Source organism: Rhodamnia argentea, chromosome 9 (genome assembly GCF_020921035.1).
Source record: "Rhodamnia argentea isolate NSW1041297 chromosome 9, ASM2092103v1, whole genome shotgun sequence".
NCBI classification, from domain to species: Eukaryota; Viridiplantae; Streptophyta; class Magnoliopsida; order Myrtales; family Myrtaceae; genus Rhodamnia; species Rhodamnia argentea.
This window is the reverse complement of record NC_063158.1, coordinates 24,066,725-24,081,500: the sequence shown is the minus strand read 5'-3', so window position 1 is coordinate 24,081,500 and position 14,776 is coordinate 24,066,725. Positions and strand designations below refer to the sequence as shown.

At 39.9% G+C, this 14,776-nt stretch overlaps 1 protein-coding gene and 1 pseudogene across 1 annotated transcript; both read right to left on the bottom strand.

The window, feature by feature from the left end:
* Positions 1-4,316: 4,316 nt before the first annotated feature.
* Positions 4,317-10,312, bottom strand: LOC115739784 (G-type lectin S-receptor-like serine/threonine-protein kinase RKS1). The gene is made up of 8 exons (XM_048284820.1): positions 9,898-10,312; positions 8,901-9,026; positions 7,041-7,240; positions 6,755-6,965; positions 6,424-6,658; positions 6,164-6,314; positions 5,895-6,074; positions 4,317-4,604 (listed from the first exon to the last, which is right to left on the bottom strand). The coding sequence occupies exons 1-8, from the start codon at positions 10,310-10,312 to the stop codon at positions 4,317-4,319; spliced, it is 1,806 nt and encodes a 601-aa protein (XP_048140777.1).
* A 108-nt stretch (positions 10,313-10,420) lies between these two features.
* Positions 10,421-11,059, bottom strand: LOC125316509 (annotated as a pseudogene).
* Positions 11,060-14,776: the final 3,717 nt, after the last annotated feature.

The following is a 14,776-nucleotide window of genomic DNA, read 5'->3' as shown; positions in this document are numbered from 1 at the left end:
ATCTATGACCCGATTGACTGCGCTAGAAGATCATGCAATAAAAAAACATGGACATCTATTCAATCCTGCTGACTAGAACAAAGCTCATACTTTTCTCCCTTCTTTGATGGTGATTTAGGCTTTCGGAATCAACGAAATAAAGAAAGAACAGAAACGGGTCGAGTAGTGTCCTTTCGTTGGACTTATAACAGCGGATGAGAGATGCCTTGATCACTCGGTCATCCATTTGGCCCCGTCGGGAAAGCATACTTTTTCCTCTTCGTTAGGTAACTTTGACCGGGAAAGGTCAAACAGGATGTTCAATCACACATCAAGAAATCTGACCGCAAAAAGGAAAAAAAAAAAAAAAACGGGTCAAGAGACGAAGATGAACCGATGGTTAGTCCTTGGCAATGCGAGGTGGCGTGAGAAAAAGGCAACCCCAAGAACAGACTCCACTAATCTATTTACGGTTGTTTATTTTCCTTAGTTGTCCATTTAGTCATTCATTTTCTTTATTGTCGCCTCTCCGTTATATGTCATCAGCACAATCGTGTAGGAGAATTACCAAAAAGTCATAAATTCACTGCAATTGTATCAATTCGGTCTTCAACATTTTTTTTTTTACCAACTGAATCCTAAAAATTTTACATTTGCACCAATTCAGTATATTTAACCAACCGGCGTTGACATGAATAATTTTTTATTTTTTCTAAATAATTTTTATGATTTTAGCAATTTTTTTCCTATCGTTTTCTTTTCTTTTCTTTTTGTTAGGGCTAGCAGGATGCAGCTGGTGACCTTCGCCCGTTACTAGGCGAGGGCCGCGAGCCCTTGGTCACAGCTGGGCGGGTCACGAGCCCTCGCTCGTAGTTGATTGAGGGCCACGAGTCTCACCGCGGCTGGTGAGGGCTCGTGGCTCTAGCCCAATGGCCGGCGAGGGCTCGCAACCCTTTGATCCGAGTAAGGGCTTGCCGGCTCTAAGAAAAGAAAGGAAAAAGACAGGAAATTTTTTATTAAAAATATAAAAAAATTTGAAAAAATATGTTAACGTATTATAAAAAATTGTCTATGTCAACACCGACCGGTCAAATGAGCTTAATTGGCATAAATGCAAAGTGTTTAGGACTTAATTGGTAAAAAAAAAAGATTTAGGACTGAATTGGTATAATTACAATAATTTCAGAATTTTTTTGATAATTTTCTCCGATAGTGTAGCATGTAGTTTATGAAGGATGGATGAGGTGGTAACCTAGAGAAACCCTAACCTGATTAGTCGTTTATGGTAGGCTAGTATTCTTGTTTTCATATGACAGAACTTAGCTACCATATTAACCTTATTCTTTTGATTTGATCACAATTACTGTTTGTGCATCCAAGTTGCAGATGCAGAAGGTTTATTTTCACTTATTAGTGTTAAAAGCTTTTATTATATTTTTTCCTGCTAACTAGAACAAAGCTCATACTTTTCTCCCTTCTTTGATGGTGATTTAGGCTTTCGGAATCAACGGAATAAAGAAAGAACAGAAACGGGTCGAGTAGTTTCCTTGATCACTCGGTCATCCATTTGTCCCTCATTTGTTTGTTGTCGCCTCGCCTTCATATGCCATCAGCACAACCGCGAGTTATGTAGTTCATGAAGGGTTGATGAGATGGCAACTTGGAGAAACCCTAACCAGGGCTTCTCACCAAAAATGGTGGAATGAAGTGATGGAGAAAGGGATTTGGATTTCTTAGATTTGAGGCTCAATAGAAGAGGGGCTAGTACATGTTCATCCGCACTAGCCTCAGTATGTTAATTTGCCGGCGTCGGTTCCACGTTTCGAATACGATTCACACATGATTTTTCTAAGTCCCTTTTGGACAAAGCTCCGGTTTCACATTAGGTACTTGCATTCAGAACATAACATACGTATGTACTATGCAAATGTTTTTAGAAGTGGCTTTCTGATAATAATGTGAACTTGCTTGTCATGCATTGACCGTAGTAATCCCGACATCATTAACAGAAGCAGAACCAATGCCATTACTAGATAACACATTTGCTCCATGGTAACTAGAAGTTAGCATGATTTCAGAGTATGCATTTTAGGTTCTAGGTTTCAAAAATTGGGGACTTGGTTATAAGGGGTAGATTCCGGTAGAACTCGAGATTCAAAACCCGGAACTAATTTTTGTGTTTTTCTTGTTCTATGTATTCGGGCTATCCTGCAGTATTTTATGGCACCTTATGATGAGTGTGCAATTGGAAAACACTAGTATGAGCTTCCATATCTAGCGGTATCTATGGATGATACTTTTACTTTGTTAATATTTTACAATTATTTGTGTATTTAAATATGAGTTGTGGTTTTGATAAAAAAACAAATGAGTTGTGGTCAATGAATTATAGCAGCAAATGGAAGTGATTAGAGTTGATGATTTACTGCAATCGTTCAGTTAATAATATAAGTGAAACCTGGATAGGCCATGGAATTGATCTTGAAATCTGTGATAGGGTAGATTCTAAATTCTAGAATATGTAGTGTAAATTTCAAGTTTCAAAATTTAGGAAATAGCTTTCGACAAGTAGGTTCAGATTTCAAATGGAATTTGGACTATGGAAATCGTAATATTTGACTTTGTCAAACAAAGAGGAAACGTAAAAAAGAAGTAGGAAAATTGACTTGGTAAAAAAGCGTAGACCCGTGTAGACATGGACAGCACAACGGAATCAACAAGGAAAGGTGGTTCTCTCCCACCCTATTTATGATTTTGATTTGATGTGAATTAATTAGTAGAATAAACATTTCATCATTGACCGTCGTACCTCAAAATCGTGAACAACCTGTAGATTTTTTTCATTATGTAAAAATTTTGTTGGCATCATAGAAATACTGAGGATGGATTTTGGTAATGCCCCTGGATGGGATATAATCATACATGTTTCGTTCATAAATACTCTAAATTAGATAAAACCCAGCTTGGGAGAGATGATAAGCTTAGATAAGATTATTCATACCCGAAAGAATATTACAAGAAAAAAGGAAAAATAGAACGGTGTATTGAGAGGGGGAGGGGTGGCGGCCTCTCGAAGGTGATGGTTGTTGTTCTGATTGCCTAATATTTATACAGTGCTAGTACCTTGGCAAGTCGTACAGTATATCTCTTCAAGATCTGTTGCACACATGTAAATTGATAAAATTGCCAAAAAAGTTTCAAACTTATTGCAATTATGTCAATTCAGTCATAAACTTTTTTTTTGGTCAATTGAGTTCTAGATCTTTTACATCTGTGCCAATTCGGTTCATCCAGCTAATTTTGGCCATAAAATGTTTGCCTGGACGCCGGCCGTTCTAGATAGCGTGATCGATGTTGGCGTGGATAATTTTTAATAATACTTTACTTTTTCAATTTTTATTTTATTTTTTATTTATGTTCATTTATTTTTATTTTTTTCCCCTGCTTCTGGCCAATTGATGCGTGTTGATGGGCTAGAGGAAGAAGGGAAGAAAAAAAAAAGAAAGAAAATGAAGAAAAAATGAAAAATATTGAAAAAATTAAAATACCATTAAAAATTATCAAAGTCGATATCGGTCATGCCATGTAAGATAGTCAGCATTCTCATCAATTATTTCCTCACAAAATTTTTCAGCTGACTGAATTGGCATAATTACAATAGATTTATAATTTTTTTTTTTGGTAATTCTTCCTATGTAAATTGGTAGTGGTGGTTGTGTTCCTCAAGGGGAAAATCATGAGGTGATTACCGTAGTGACCCCGTTTATGCCATTGTGGTCAAGCGAAAGGAGTCATAGAGAGAAGGTATCTTAAGTGATGACCACATCACGTGACAATGACTTATAGAAACGCTGGGCACTAATTAAAGAAGCAGGTGTGCGAAATTCAAAAGAAAAAGGGTTGATTAGGATGCGTATCATATGAGAGCTCGAATAGTTTTGTAAATTACATTGAACAAACTAAAAATCGACGGATTACACGGTAGACTATCGAGTGACTTAGCTTTAGGGTATACCAATTAGGGGTGTCAAAACTGAATCGAAATTAAACCGAACCGAACCGAATTGAATTTTTGTATATTTTCAATTCAGTTCGATTTCAGTTCGATTAATAGCAAAAGAATTTGGATACCTTAACAGTTCAGTTCGGATCAGTTCGCGGATACCAACCCAGAGAGACTGAGCAATCACATCATGTCAGCACATTGCTCCTCCTTCACAAAGTTGTTGACTGTATTGTCTACCTTGCATTTAAAGCACCCCTCTCTCTCTCCATGACTTTTTTTCAAACATACGACGAATTGGAGGAAAATTGGTGCGGCTTTTATGGCGAGGGCCTCAGCGGCAGAGGGAGTTAGAGGAAAATCGGTGCGGCTTTATGGCGAGGGCCTCGGCGGCAGAGGCGGGGCCTAGGCCGTGGCGGTGATTGAGCAGCGCCGCGTCAAACGAGGGGCGGCTGAAGCTGCTGCAGCTACCGTAGTAGCTGTTGCTCATCGAACTGGCATGGCTGGCATTCAAAGCCTCGACACTGCTGAGTTCATCGTCCGAGTCACAACGGTGTTCAATCATCCTCTTAAGAGAGAAAAGCCCAAGCCCTAACGCGCTCTCAAGAACTTGGTTCTCTCTCTAGAAGAGGAGGCAGAGAAGAGACTTGGAATTTGAAATCAAAATCAAAATCCAAAAAAGAAAAAATTGAGAATCAAATCGAAAATCGAACCGAACCGAACCGAACCGAACTGAGTTTTTCAATTCAATTCGGTTCGGTTCACGACGAGTTTTGGTTCAGTTTATTCATATTTCTTAATGGTTCAATTTAGTTTGGTTTTTCAAAAATCGAGCTGAACTGAACTATTGACACTCCTAATACCAATCATGTGCCAGCTGTCAAGAAAGTGATGGCTCAAGGTGTACAGAAACATATAGACTACTTCAACGATCTCAACCTCTTGTTAAGGTTACCCGAGTAAGGAAAAAATACGAAAGGGGCCGACTATTCCTTTTTTTTTTTTTTTAAATTAACTTCAATGTCTAAGTCGATTTCAGCTTAATGATTAACTGCTTTCTAATCTCTGGAAGGTTTGCGCCTGCCTATTACTTAATACCAAACATTATGATTCCAGGTTCTAACAAAATAGGATTACAGGTCGATGCCGAGTTCGGCAAAGTCTCGAGAACTATTGCGATAGATTTTAGAGTGAATTTGCGTTGTTTGATTAATCAAGGGCTAAGAGAACGGCAAACTAGCGGCCTTCGACCATCGAGATTGTAACGTCGTTCGCAGAAGCCGCTTCGTCTCTTGCAGATAGATTTGTGCCATGGTACCTGCTCTTGAAAACGTACGTAGTGAAGGGATTTATCGAAACCGAATCGACAATCACACGAGAGAATCAAGAAAAATTGGAATGACGCACGAGATTACCTAGGTTCACCCCAAGATTAGGGCTACATCCTGCAAAGAGATTTCACTATATTTGTCGGTTTACAGCCAATTCAACACTTACAATGATAAAATCGAGCAAAATATATATGCCCAAAAAAGGGCTAAAAAAACCTAAAATCTCTTAATTCCAACCATATGAGCCAGCTTAAATAAAAGCCCAAATCCATAGAAGTTTTGGGGGCACTACCCCCGAACCCCCGCCTGCTCACCGACGAGCGGGGCAGCTGTCCGCCGACCGGGCAGCAGAACCCCCGTCGGGAGGCGTTACCCCTGAACCCCCGCTCGGCGACCGGGCAGCGAGACACCCGTGTCAGGGGCGCTGCTCCCGAACCCCTGCATCCCGCGCGCGGTGGTCACAAGTCGTTGGGTAACACTTCAGCTTCCTAAGTTCACGTGGGCGTACCTGGTGTGAGAAACAAGGGTCCCCGAAGTATTCACCAACTCCAACACGCAGGTCGTTTCGGAGATGCGAGAACCACGTCGTTATTTGCCAACATGAACACAACCGTGGACATGTTCAGCCCATCGTCCGCAGATTCTTGCACGCACAAAAGACCGATTTGGATGCACCTCAAGGCCTCCTCTTCGGAGCACGAATCACTCATCGACTTGTCGACAATGCCGGCACAGTTTCCTTCCTTCCATAGCTCCCATACCTGCGATTGGGTTGTGAACAAGTAACATGTGACAAGTATTTCAGGCTATGTATTATGTCCTAGTTCAGTCCTAGAGTTCAGATACTTACATGGCCTACCAAACTGGAAGAAGGATTTTCATGGTAATATGCACTGTTCCTTTTGCCACTGATGATCTCCAACAGCAAAACTCCGAAGCTATAGATGTCGGATTTTGTTGAAAATATACCTCCCATTGCATACTCCGGTGACATGTACCCGCTGCCGCAGCCAAAATGAAGGAGAAACAAAGAGGTTTTGACTAATTAGTTGAGCTGAGGTTCTTGAAATCGGCAAGCACTTAAAGCACTGCGAAGGCGAAAATTCTTACAATGTTCCTACTACTCGATTTGCGTTTCCTTGGGTTTGGTCCTTCCCGCATATCCTAGCCATACTGAAATCTGATATCTTTGGATTCATCGCGTCAAGTAGGACGTTGCTGGCCTTTAAGTCACGGTGGATGATCCTAAGCCTCAAATCTTGGTGCAAGTACAAGAGTCCTCGAGCCACCGTGGATGCGATGTTGAACCGTTTCCTCCAATCCAGCATCAATCTTTTCGTTGTGTCTGGACCAACATCGAGATATCAGCAAACCATGGTTCGTCGTCATGGGTTGATGTATGAATCGGAGTATTCTAGCTAGTGGGAGAGCGGAGGATTACCGAAAAGGAAGGCATCCAAGCTTTTGTTCGGCAAATATTCGTAAATTAGCATTTTCTCGTCTTCTTCGACACAGCAGCCAAGTATTCTCACCAGGTTCCGGTGTTGGAGCTTTGCAATCAACCGGACTTCGTTCTTAAATTCTTCAACTCCTTGTCCCGAATGTTTCGATAGTCGTTTGACCGCTATTTCCGTTCCATTGTCCATAATGCCCTGTCAAATTATTTTTCAATTCGCAGGTCTATATCAACTTTTTGTAAGTAGCTTTCTTGTGTAATGAAAGTTTACCTTGTATACTGATCCAAAACCGCCTTGACCGAGCTTACTGAGGATGGAGAAATTATTTGTTGCCGAAGCTACAATGCTCAGATCAAAGAGTGGCACATCTCTATTTCCTCCGGGTCTGTTGTCCCAGTCTTTTACACTCCGAGAGCCGTCGAAATATGTTGAATTCATGATATCATTTAGTGGATTATGGCTTCTGCGATCTGTTTCCAAGACGACCACATAAATGCTGTTACAACCTTGGAGAAATTGTGAGATTCTTCATTCAGGAATTAATTTCGTTAAACCAAATGACAGTTGTAAGCTTAATAAGATCTTCGCAAGCATTTTTATATCTGTTTTCCTGGTAAATATATTGATGTACTGTATGAGTTCATCTCTTGGACCTTGATTAATTTTAGCAGATGAATTAGCCGGAAAATATAATAAAAAGCGTATCGATGTTGAGGACTAAGGGTCCGTTTGGCGGTGATTCTGTTCCCAAAAAATGATTCCGATCAAAATCACTTTTTTTTATTCCGTTCCCTGGATGATTTTTTGAGAATCAAAACGCGTTTGGTAACTATTTAAAATTTTTGTTCTTGGAACAGAAACGCGTTTGGTAGCTATACAAAATTTCCGTTCCCAATTTTTCATTTAAATCAAATAATTATATAATCACATTTGATGGCAAAGAGGGAAAATAATCAAATAGTGATTATGGAGCAAAAAAAAAAAAGTAACAAAATTTCCGTTCCCAATTCGTTTGTCGATTTTTCATGAGTATGCAATCGTTTATATTGTTTGAAAAGTAATTCGTATTACATTTACAGAATTTGTCTAAATCATTTGTTTGTTATTATTTATCGTGACTTTTAGATTGATTACCCAAAAAAAATGAAAGAAAATATCCTCATTGTGCAACCGCCTATAGTTTTGCACTCTTGTAATTACACATCGTAAAAGCTTACAAGACCCGCAACTCAACTACATTGATTTTTTCTTCACCCGACTCGACAAAATTTTTGTGCGGTTCGAAAAATGGAGAAAAAATGGAGATTTAGTTGACGACGCGGAGGGTTGGGTCTAATCTTTAATAATAAAAAAAAAGATAAAAGTTGAAAAAACATAATAGGAAATAAAAAATAAAACTTAATTAGAATAAAAAATAAAATAGCTAAAAATTTGAAAAAAAATGCGTATTAGAGGTCCCTTAATATAAAAAATAAATTAGATTTAAAATTTTTCTAAAAACTAATTTTTTAAATATAAATTTAAATTTAAATTGAATTTAAAAATAGGCTTAAAATTTTACAAAAAAAAACAATTTTTTTTAAAAAAAAAAGGGGGAGGGGGAGGGGAAGATCCGATGATGAGAATTTTTTTTCAAAATTTTAGCTATTTTCAATCTAAATTTTTTTAATTATTTTTAAATTATTAAATTAAAAATCTAAATATTTTTTTATTTCCCCCATTTCTTAAATTTTTAATTTTTTTATTAAATTTTCCTTAAATAAAATTTTTAATTTAAGAAAATTAGTTTTTAGCAATTTTTAAAATTGAATTTTAATTTATTTTAATTTATGTAAAGTTGAAAATCCACGTGGACTTTTTTTTAAAATAATACCATTTTATATTAAAATTTTAATTATAAGTATAAGGGATAAGTCATAAGTATATTGTGTAAAAATGTGATCCTCAAAAGTGTTCCAAAACACCAGAATCATCTTTTTTTTGCTTCTGAAAAGTGGTCCAAAAGTGTTTCCGGGACCAGAATCAAAATCATTTTTTTTCCATTACCAAACATGTTTCTGATCCTTTTTTGTTTCTCGGAACGCAAACAGAGAATCAGAATCACCGCCAAACAGACCCTAAGTGACGCACCCTTTCTCTTCCCGATCACCAAGCGGTATGAGAAGGAGCCGGCGAGCAGTAGAGCACTCAAAATCGAAACCAGAACTATCGCAACCGTTGCCTTTCGGCTGAGGGATTTTCTTTTCCTATAATGAGCTGAAAGGAAAGTACAACACAGTGTTTCAGACTCAATACAACACAGTGTTTCAGACTCAATGACCTCGAATGTGCTTGTGCCAAGAATAGAGTGAAAAATTCTCTCCGCCTCAACTTGAAACCAGATATCACCAAACGGATCTCGAATGTTTATGCGAGGCAAAATATCAATCTTGGTTCTTAGAATCATGGATGCAAATTCTAATGCTCATGAATTCAATATACTTTCAAGTTCGATTCATCATTTTTTTGACAATGGTAATTTGATGAAACAAATGACGTTGCGGGAGGTACATCACATTAAAGAAAGTAGTGCTAGTGACATAGAGTAGCAAAAGATGGAGTACCTAACTCGATAGCATAGACCCATACATATAAATCTTGACCTAAATCGTTATATGTTCTTGGGGAAAAGTATACTAGAAATGCCATAACTTGTGTACGACGTTCACTTGAGTGCCATGACTTTCAAAACGTTCACTTAAGTGCCATAACTTTCAAAAATCGTTCACTTGAGTGCTACGTCGGAGTAAAATCGTTCACTTGAGTGCTACAGTAACTTTTCCGGCTTGCCACGTCGGCTTTCCGACATGCCACGTCAGCTTTTCGGCATATACAGTAACTTTTCCGGCGTGCTACAGTACCTTTTCTGGTTGCTACGAGATTTTCTGGCTGTCACGTCGGCTTTTCCGACTGCCACATCAACATGGCACTCAAATGAACAATTTTTGAAAGTGATGGCACTTAAGTGAACGTTTTGAAAGTTATGGCACTTAAGTGAACGCCGTACAAAAGTTATGGCACTTCTAGTGTACTCTTCCCTATGTTCTTGTATCGACTAAGTCGCCATACCATATGAGGCATCCGAAACCTCCCAGGCTCTCATTGGCACTAGCATAAGCTGTGCAAGAGCAATCCCCCAGGCATTCCTCCTCACATTCCTTCAAGCTCAAGCTCATGTTAGCATGTGCTTTTGAGGTGTCCGGCACCTTGACGCTTGCCACCTTTACGAATCCATCCCCGCTTCGACATGCCGATGCCCTGAGCTTCCTTACGCACCCTGCATATCCTTCCCTTATGTACCAATTGCCCGGGGAGTTGGGCTCAAACCCTGGCAGGCATGTGCAATCGAATTGTGTCATGTTATACGGATTGCAGTTGCTATTGGGCCCACAATTGCCGTAATAATAGCACTGGTCCCTCGGGGAGAACCAGAATTCTATCCACCGCTGGTGTCGGTCATTCCATGTGGATTGTTGGAGTGACCCCGACTCATTGAGCACCATTCTTGGGATGATTGATGCGTTAATGATGTCATACATTATAGAAACCTCGTCTGGGTCATTTACAAAGCTTACATGGAAGATGTAATGGTTATTTGTTTTAGGTATGCTGCTCCACCGATCTCCAATCCATGATCCGGCACGTCAGTATGGATCCCCATCCTTGTACAGAAATAATTGAGGGTAGCCCGTTGGGTCAATCCTATAGGAGCAATTGCCAGGTGTTGGGTCCTCTGCGGACTTCCATGATGTTAGGAACCAGTCCAAACCGGTTTTGCGGTTCAACCCAAGTTTCATGAAAGGAAGCAGAGTGTCTGTTAGATAATCAAAGCTTTGCCATATCAACCTATTGCCAAAATCTTGAAACAGGACTAGATTGCCTGAATCCATAAGCCGGGCTGTAGTAGAATCATTGGATAACGCAGAAGAAACATTTGTGGATCAAACAGGAAAGCTTCCATTTGTCTCATGGAGCACCAAATTTCCGTCAGAGTCAATTGAAAGAGCTCCTGAAGTGCCACTGATTGGTCTCTCTCGATTAGCAACCCAAACAGCACTTAGCTCAGAAACTTGGTAATACCAAATTCCAACATAACGATGGCTAGAATTACCCGGGCTGAAGAAACCGAGAGCGAACATTTTACCACTGAAGTGCAAGAGATCGCCATCTGTGATAGTAGTGTTTTGGTCTAGGATGTCCAAGTCCAAGCTAGTACTTATCTGAAGTAGAAAAAGAAGAAGCAGGGCGTATACTAACCCCTTTTCTGTGTTCATGTTGTCTTTTTATTGATGATACTATGATATGATGTCTGAGACAACAAACGGGACCGAGCAAATGATCCCTCAAGTACCCCGGAGTGTAGTCGAGGTCTTAATTGTCACCTTTTTGGTCAACCATGTAAATGGAGTGCAAGCTGCAACACCTGTGTTATCCTTTCTAAGCTTCATATTTTCGGCCGATATTTCTCGATCGTGAAACAAGAAAATCATTCCTTCTTCATGTAAATTGAAGTAATGGTCATGTACCTTGGTTACTCGCCTCGCCTTTTCCTTCACAGCAGCCTAATCCCTTTAATCACTGTGGTAGAAAGAAATTGCTTGAGGTTCATTTGCTTTCGCCTTGAATCGATTTAAGGTGAAAGGACAGGGTTCTGGGTTAACATCACGCTGCTCATCCTGAAGGGAACTTGACATTTCGAACCGTTGTGATGGCGATGGATACCACGTCGAAAAATTTCCATCGGCTGCGATTTTAACATGGAAACAGATAGTCGAGCCTGAAAGTTCGAATCTTGAATCTTCTATTCATAAGCTCATTGCAGAAACTGAGAAAAAAAGAAAGAAAGAAGTAGTCCTCTCTTTTGACTCATTGACTTCAGTAGTTGCCAAGAGAGAATGGAAGGTGTATTGTATTTCTTAGGTCTTATTCAAGGCTAGTTCAAATGTGCCATTTGATTTCCTACAAACCCTTTTCAGATTAGTCCATTATGGTAGGCTAGTCTTCTTGTTTTCATATTCTTTTGATTTGATCACAGTTGCAGATGCAGAGAGGTTTGTTTCACTTGTTAATGTCAACAGCTTTTTATTAATTTTGTGAAATCTCAAGAATGAATGCGTTCCATTAGGGAGTATTTCTACAAAAAGTTAATCTTGTAAGCTACTTATGGGTTGTATATCTACTCTACAAAAAGTTAATCTTGGCAGGCTGAAGTTGAAACTCAAAATAAAGCCACTAAGTTTAGACCAGTGGGACCGAAATGGGCATAAACTCCATGTAAGTAGACCCGATTCTGAATTTGTACACTTGGGGCACACATGATAATCATTATGTTCCCAGAAGCTATTTCTAGCCAGAAATAGATTTTTCTTTTTCTATTCCCTAAACAGGTTTCTGAGCAGAAAAACATATTTGCCAATGACACAAAACTTTTGTTCTCAGAAAAAAAATTCGCTGGATAACAGTATAAATTCTATGGTTGCTGACTAGATATTGGCCAATGGTGACAGGGACACGAGAGAGAGGAAGACCACATGCGAGAGATAGTGAGTAATTGATATGAGAATAATTCTTATTTCTGTTTTTGTTCTAGAAATAGAAAAATAGAAAAAATCTATTTCTCAATTGTGTTTCAAACCTATTTCTGATTTACAAATTTGTTCCGAAAAAAAAAATGAACTTGTTTTACCAAACGAATTTCTATTTCAAACCCAGGAACCAAAAAATAGAAAAAAAATGGTTATTATTCGCACCCTCACTTGTTCCGAATTACCAAATCTATGACCCAATTGACTGGCCTAGACCATCATGCAATCAAAAAACATCGACATCTATTCTTTCCTGCTAACTAGAACAAAGCTCACTTTTTTCTCCCTTCTTTGATCGTGATTTAGGCTTTTGGAATCAACGAAATAAAGAAAGGACATAAACTGGTCGAGTAGTGTCCTTTTGTTGGACTTATAATGGCGGATGAGAGATGCCTTCATCACTCCGTCATTGATGCAGCCCGCATTAAACAGCACACTCAACCAAGAAGATTAGCCCCCATAGAAACTCGATGAGCCTCTCATCAATAAGTCCAAGAGTCCCACATTCAAGTCTCCGCAGTCAAGTTCAATATTAATATTCCCAGAGCCTAATCGATAGTCTTCATCATAAAGCCTTTGACATCTCCCATGCATTGGAAACTCTACAAGTCACTTTGGAACCACTGCAAACATTAATAGCTTCTAGTTTCTAAGTGCTTCCGGTTTCTATGTTCTTTAAGGCTTTATAGTTTCCAGATTAAACTTTAGTTTTTTGTTCTTTATCTATTTTGCCATAAAAGGTCATCAAGTTTTTGTAGAAATGAAGATGACTTTCATTAATGAAAATTGTCTAGTGCATTTCTTTGAACTTCGAAGAGTTCATATCCTTGAAAACCTATAAGAGTTTTCACTCCGTCCTTGAAGAGTCGAAGCTTCTCCCCTTGAAAATCTAGAAGAGGTTTCACTTCGTTCTAGAAGAGTCGGAGCTTTTCAAAGTCTACATTATTTAAGAGTTACAGCTATCAATCTAGAAGAATTGATGCCTTATCGACTTCTTTGGAGGCCTGGAAGAGCAACCATTGAAGTTCCTGTCCTTTTTTTATTCTATTCATTGACGAACAATCCACTTCAACCCCCCATCAACACTTCTACAGTCCTTATCTCATAAAAATCAAAACACGAAAGTTGTAGATGTCACAACTCCTCTCTAGTCCCACATTGCCTAGGAGGAGGTCTTGGGAAGGCTTTATAAGCCTTGGGGTTGCCCTTAGACTTGCAAGACGCGTTTTCCGGGCGTTGTATGGGCGACGCTTGGAGGAACAAAACCGTGAGGATTGTGTGTCCAAAGCGGACAATATCTTGCAAAGTGGCGCAGCGGAAGTGTGTGGGGCCCAGGCCGTTACAGGTGGTATCAGAGCCGACCTTCGACCGCATGTGGGGCCACGGTGGGCGCTCGGCGGTGCTAGAGGGCACAGCGGGGACGCTATGCCTTTGAGGGGGGGAGTTTGTCACAACTCCTCCCTAGTCTCACATTGCCTAGGAGGAGGTCTTGGGAAGGCTTTATAAGTCTTAGGGTTGCCCTTAGACTTGAAAGACGCGTTTTTCGGGCGTTGTATGGGCAACGCTCGGAGGAACAAAATCGTGAGGACTGTGGGTCCAAAGCGGACAATATCTTGCAAAGTGGCACAGCGGAAGAGCGTGGGGTCCAGGCCGTTACGGTAGATCTACGAGTCCTCAAAATATTGGCAATGGAATCGAGTCATTACGATCCGTATTGAAAGAGCTGCGTCTATTCTCCTAAGATCGCGCAGAATTAAAATTTATACTTTTTAGAGATATAAAAAGGGTATAATGGTCTTTTGGTTATCTAGGGTTTATTGTGTATATAGACATGGAATTTTATCAATAAAATTATTACGTTCTCTCCTTTCACATGGTATCAGAGCCCTAAAATCATCTTCTCCATGTACGACTCCTTCTAACGTCAAAATACCCACATACGACACCAAATCAAACACCCGACTCTACATACGACACTAGATCCGACACCTACTAGGGTTGGCGACCCTTTTTCGGGGGTTGCCCAAACCCGATGACTCTCTGCTAGGCATCGCCCTGGCTCGACAAACCCTCGCCTAAAGTTGCCTAGGTTGCTCGGGCCAAGCTACCCTATTTTGGGCGTCGCTTGAAGTCATCCAGGCTAGGCGACCCATTCCCGGTGTCTTCTGACTTCACTGGTCGAGGTACGACCTCTTCTTGTGGTCGCTGGTTGAGGTGCAACCCTTCCTTAGTAGTTACACGAACCCGTAGTCGCCCGACATTGTTGATCAAGGCGTGATCTTCCCCGATGGTTGCTATTTGAAGGTTCGATGCAATGAATATGTACTTTGGTTAGGCGTGATGCTAGTACATTTGAAGGTATTTCGTACGATGTTACTATAT

Bases quoted from the DNA above. Each gene is read 5' to 3' on its own strand.
- LOC115739784 (XM_048284820.1), bottom strand. From the start codon at position 10,312: ATGGTGCTCAATGAGTCGGGGTCACTCCAACAATCCACATGGAATGAC. The intron at 6,966-7,040 runs GTAAACTTTCAT...ATAATTTGACAG, and splicing joins GTTTTGGATCAGTATACAAG to GGCATTATGGACAATGGAAC. The intron at 6,075-6,163 runs GTAAGTATCTGA...ACCCAATCGCAG, and splicing joins CTTCCAGTTTGGTAGGCCAT to GTATGGGAGCTATGGAAGGA.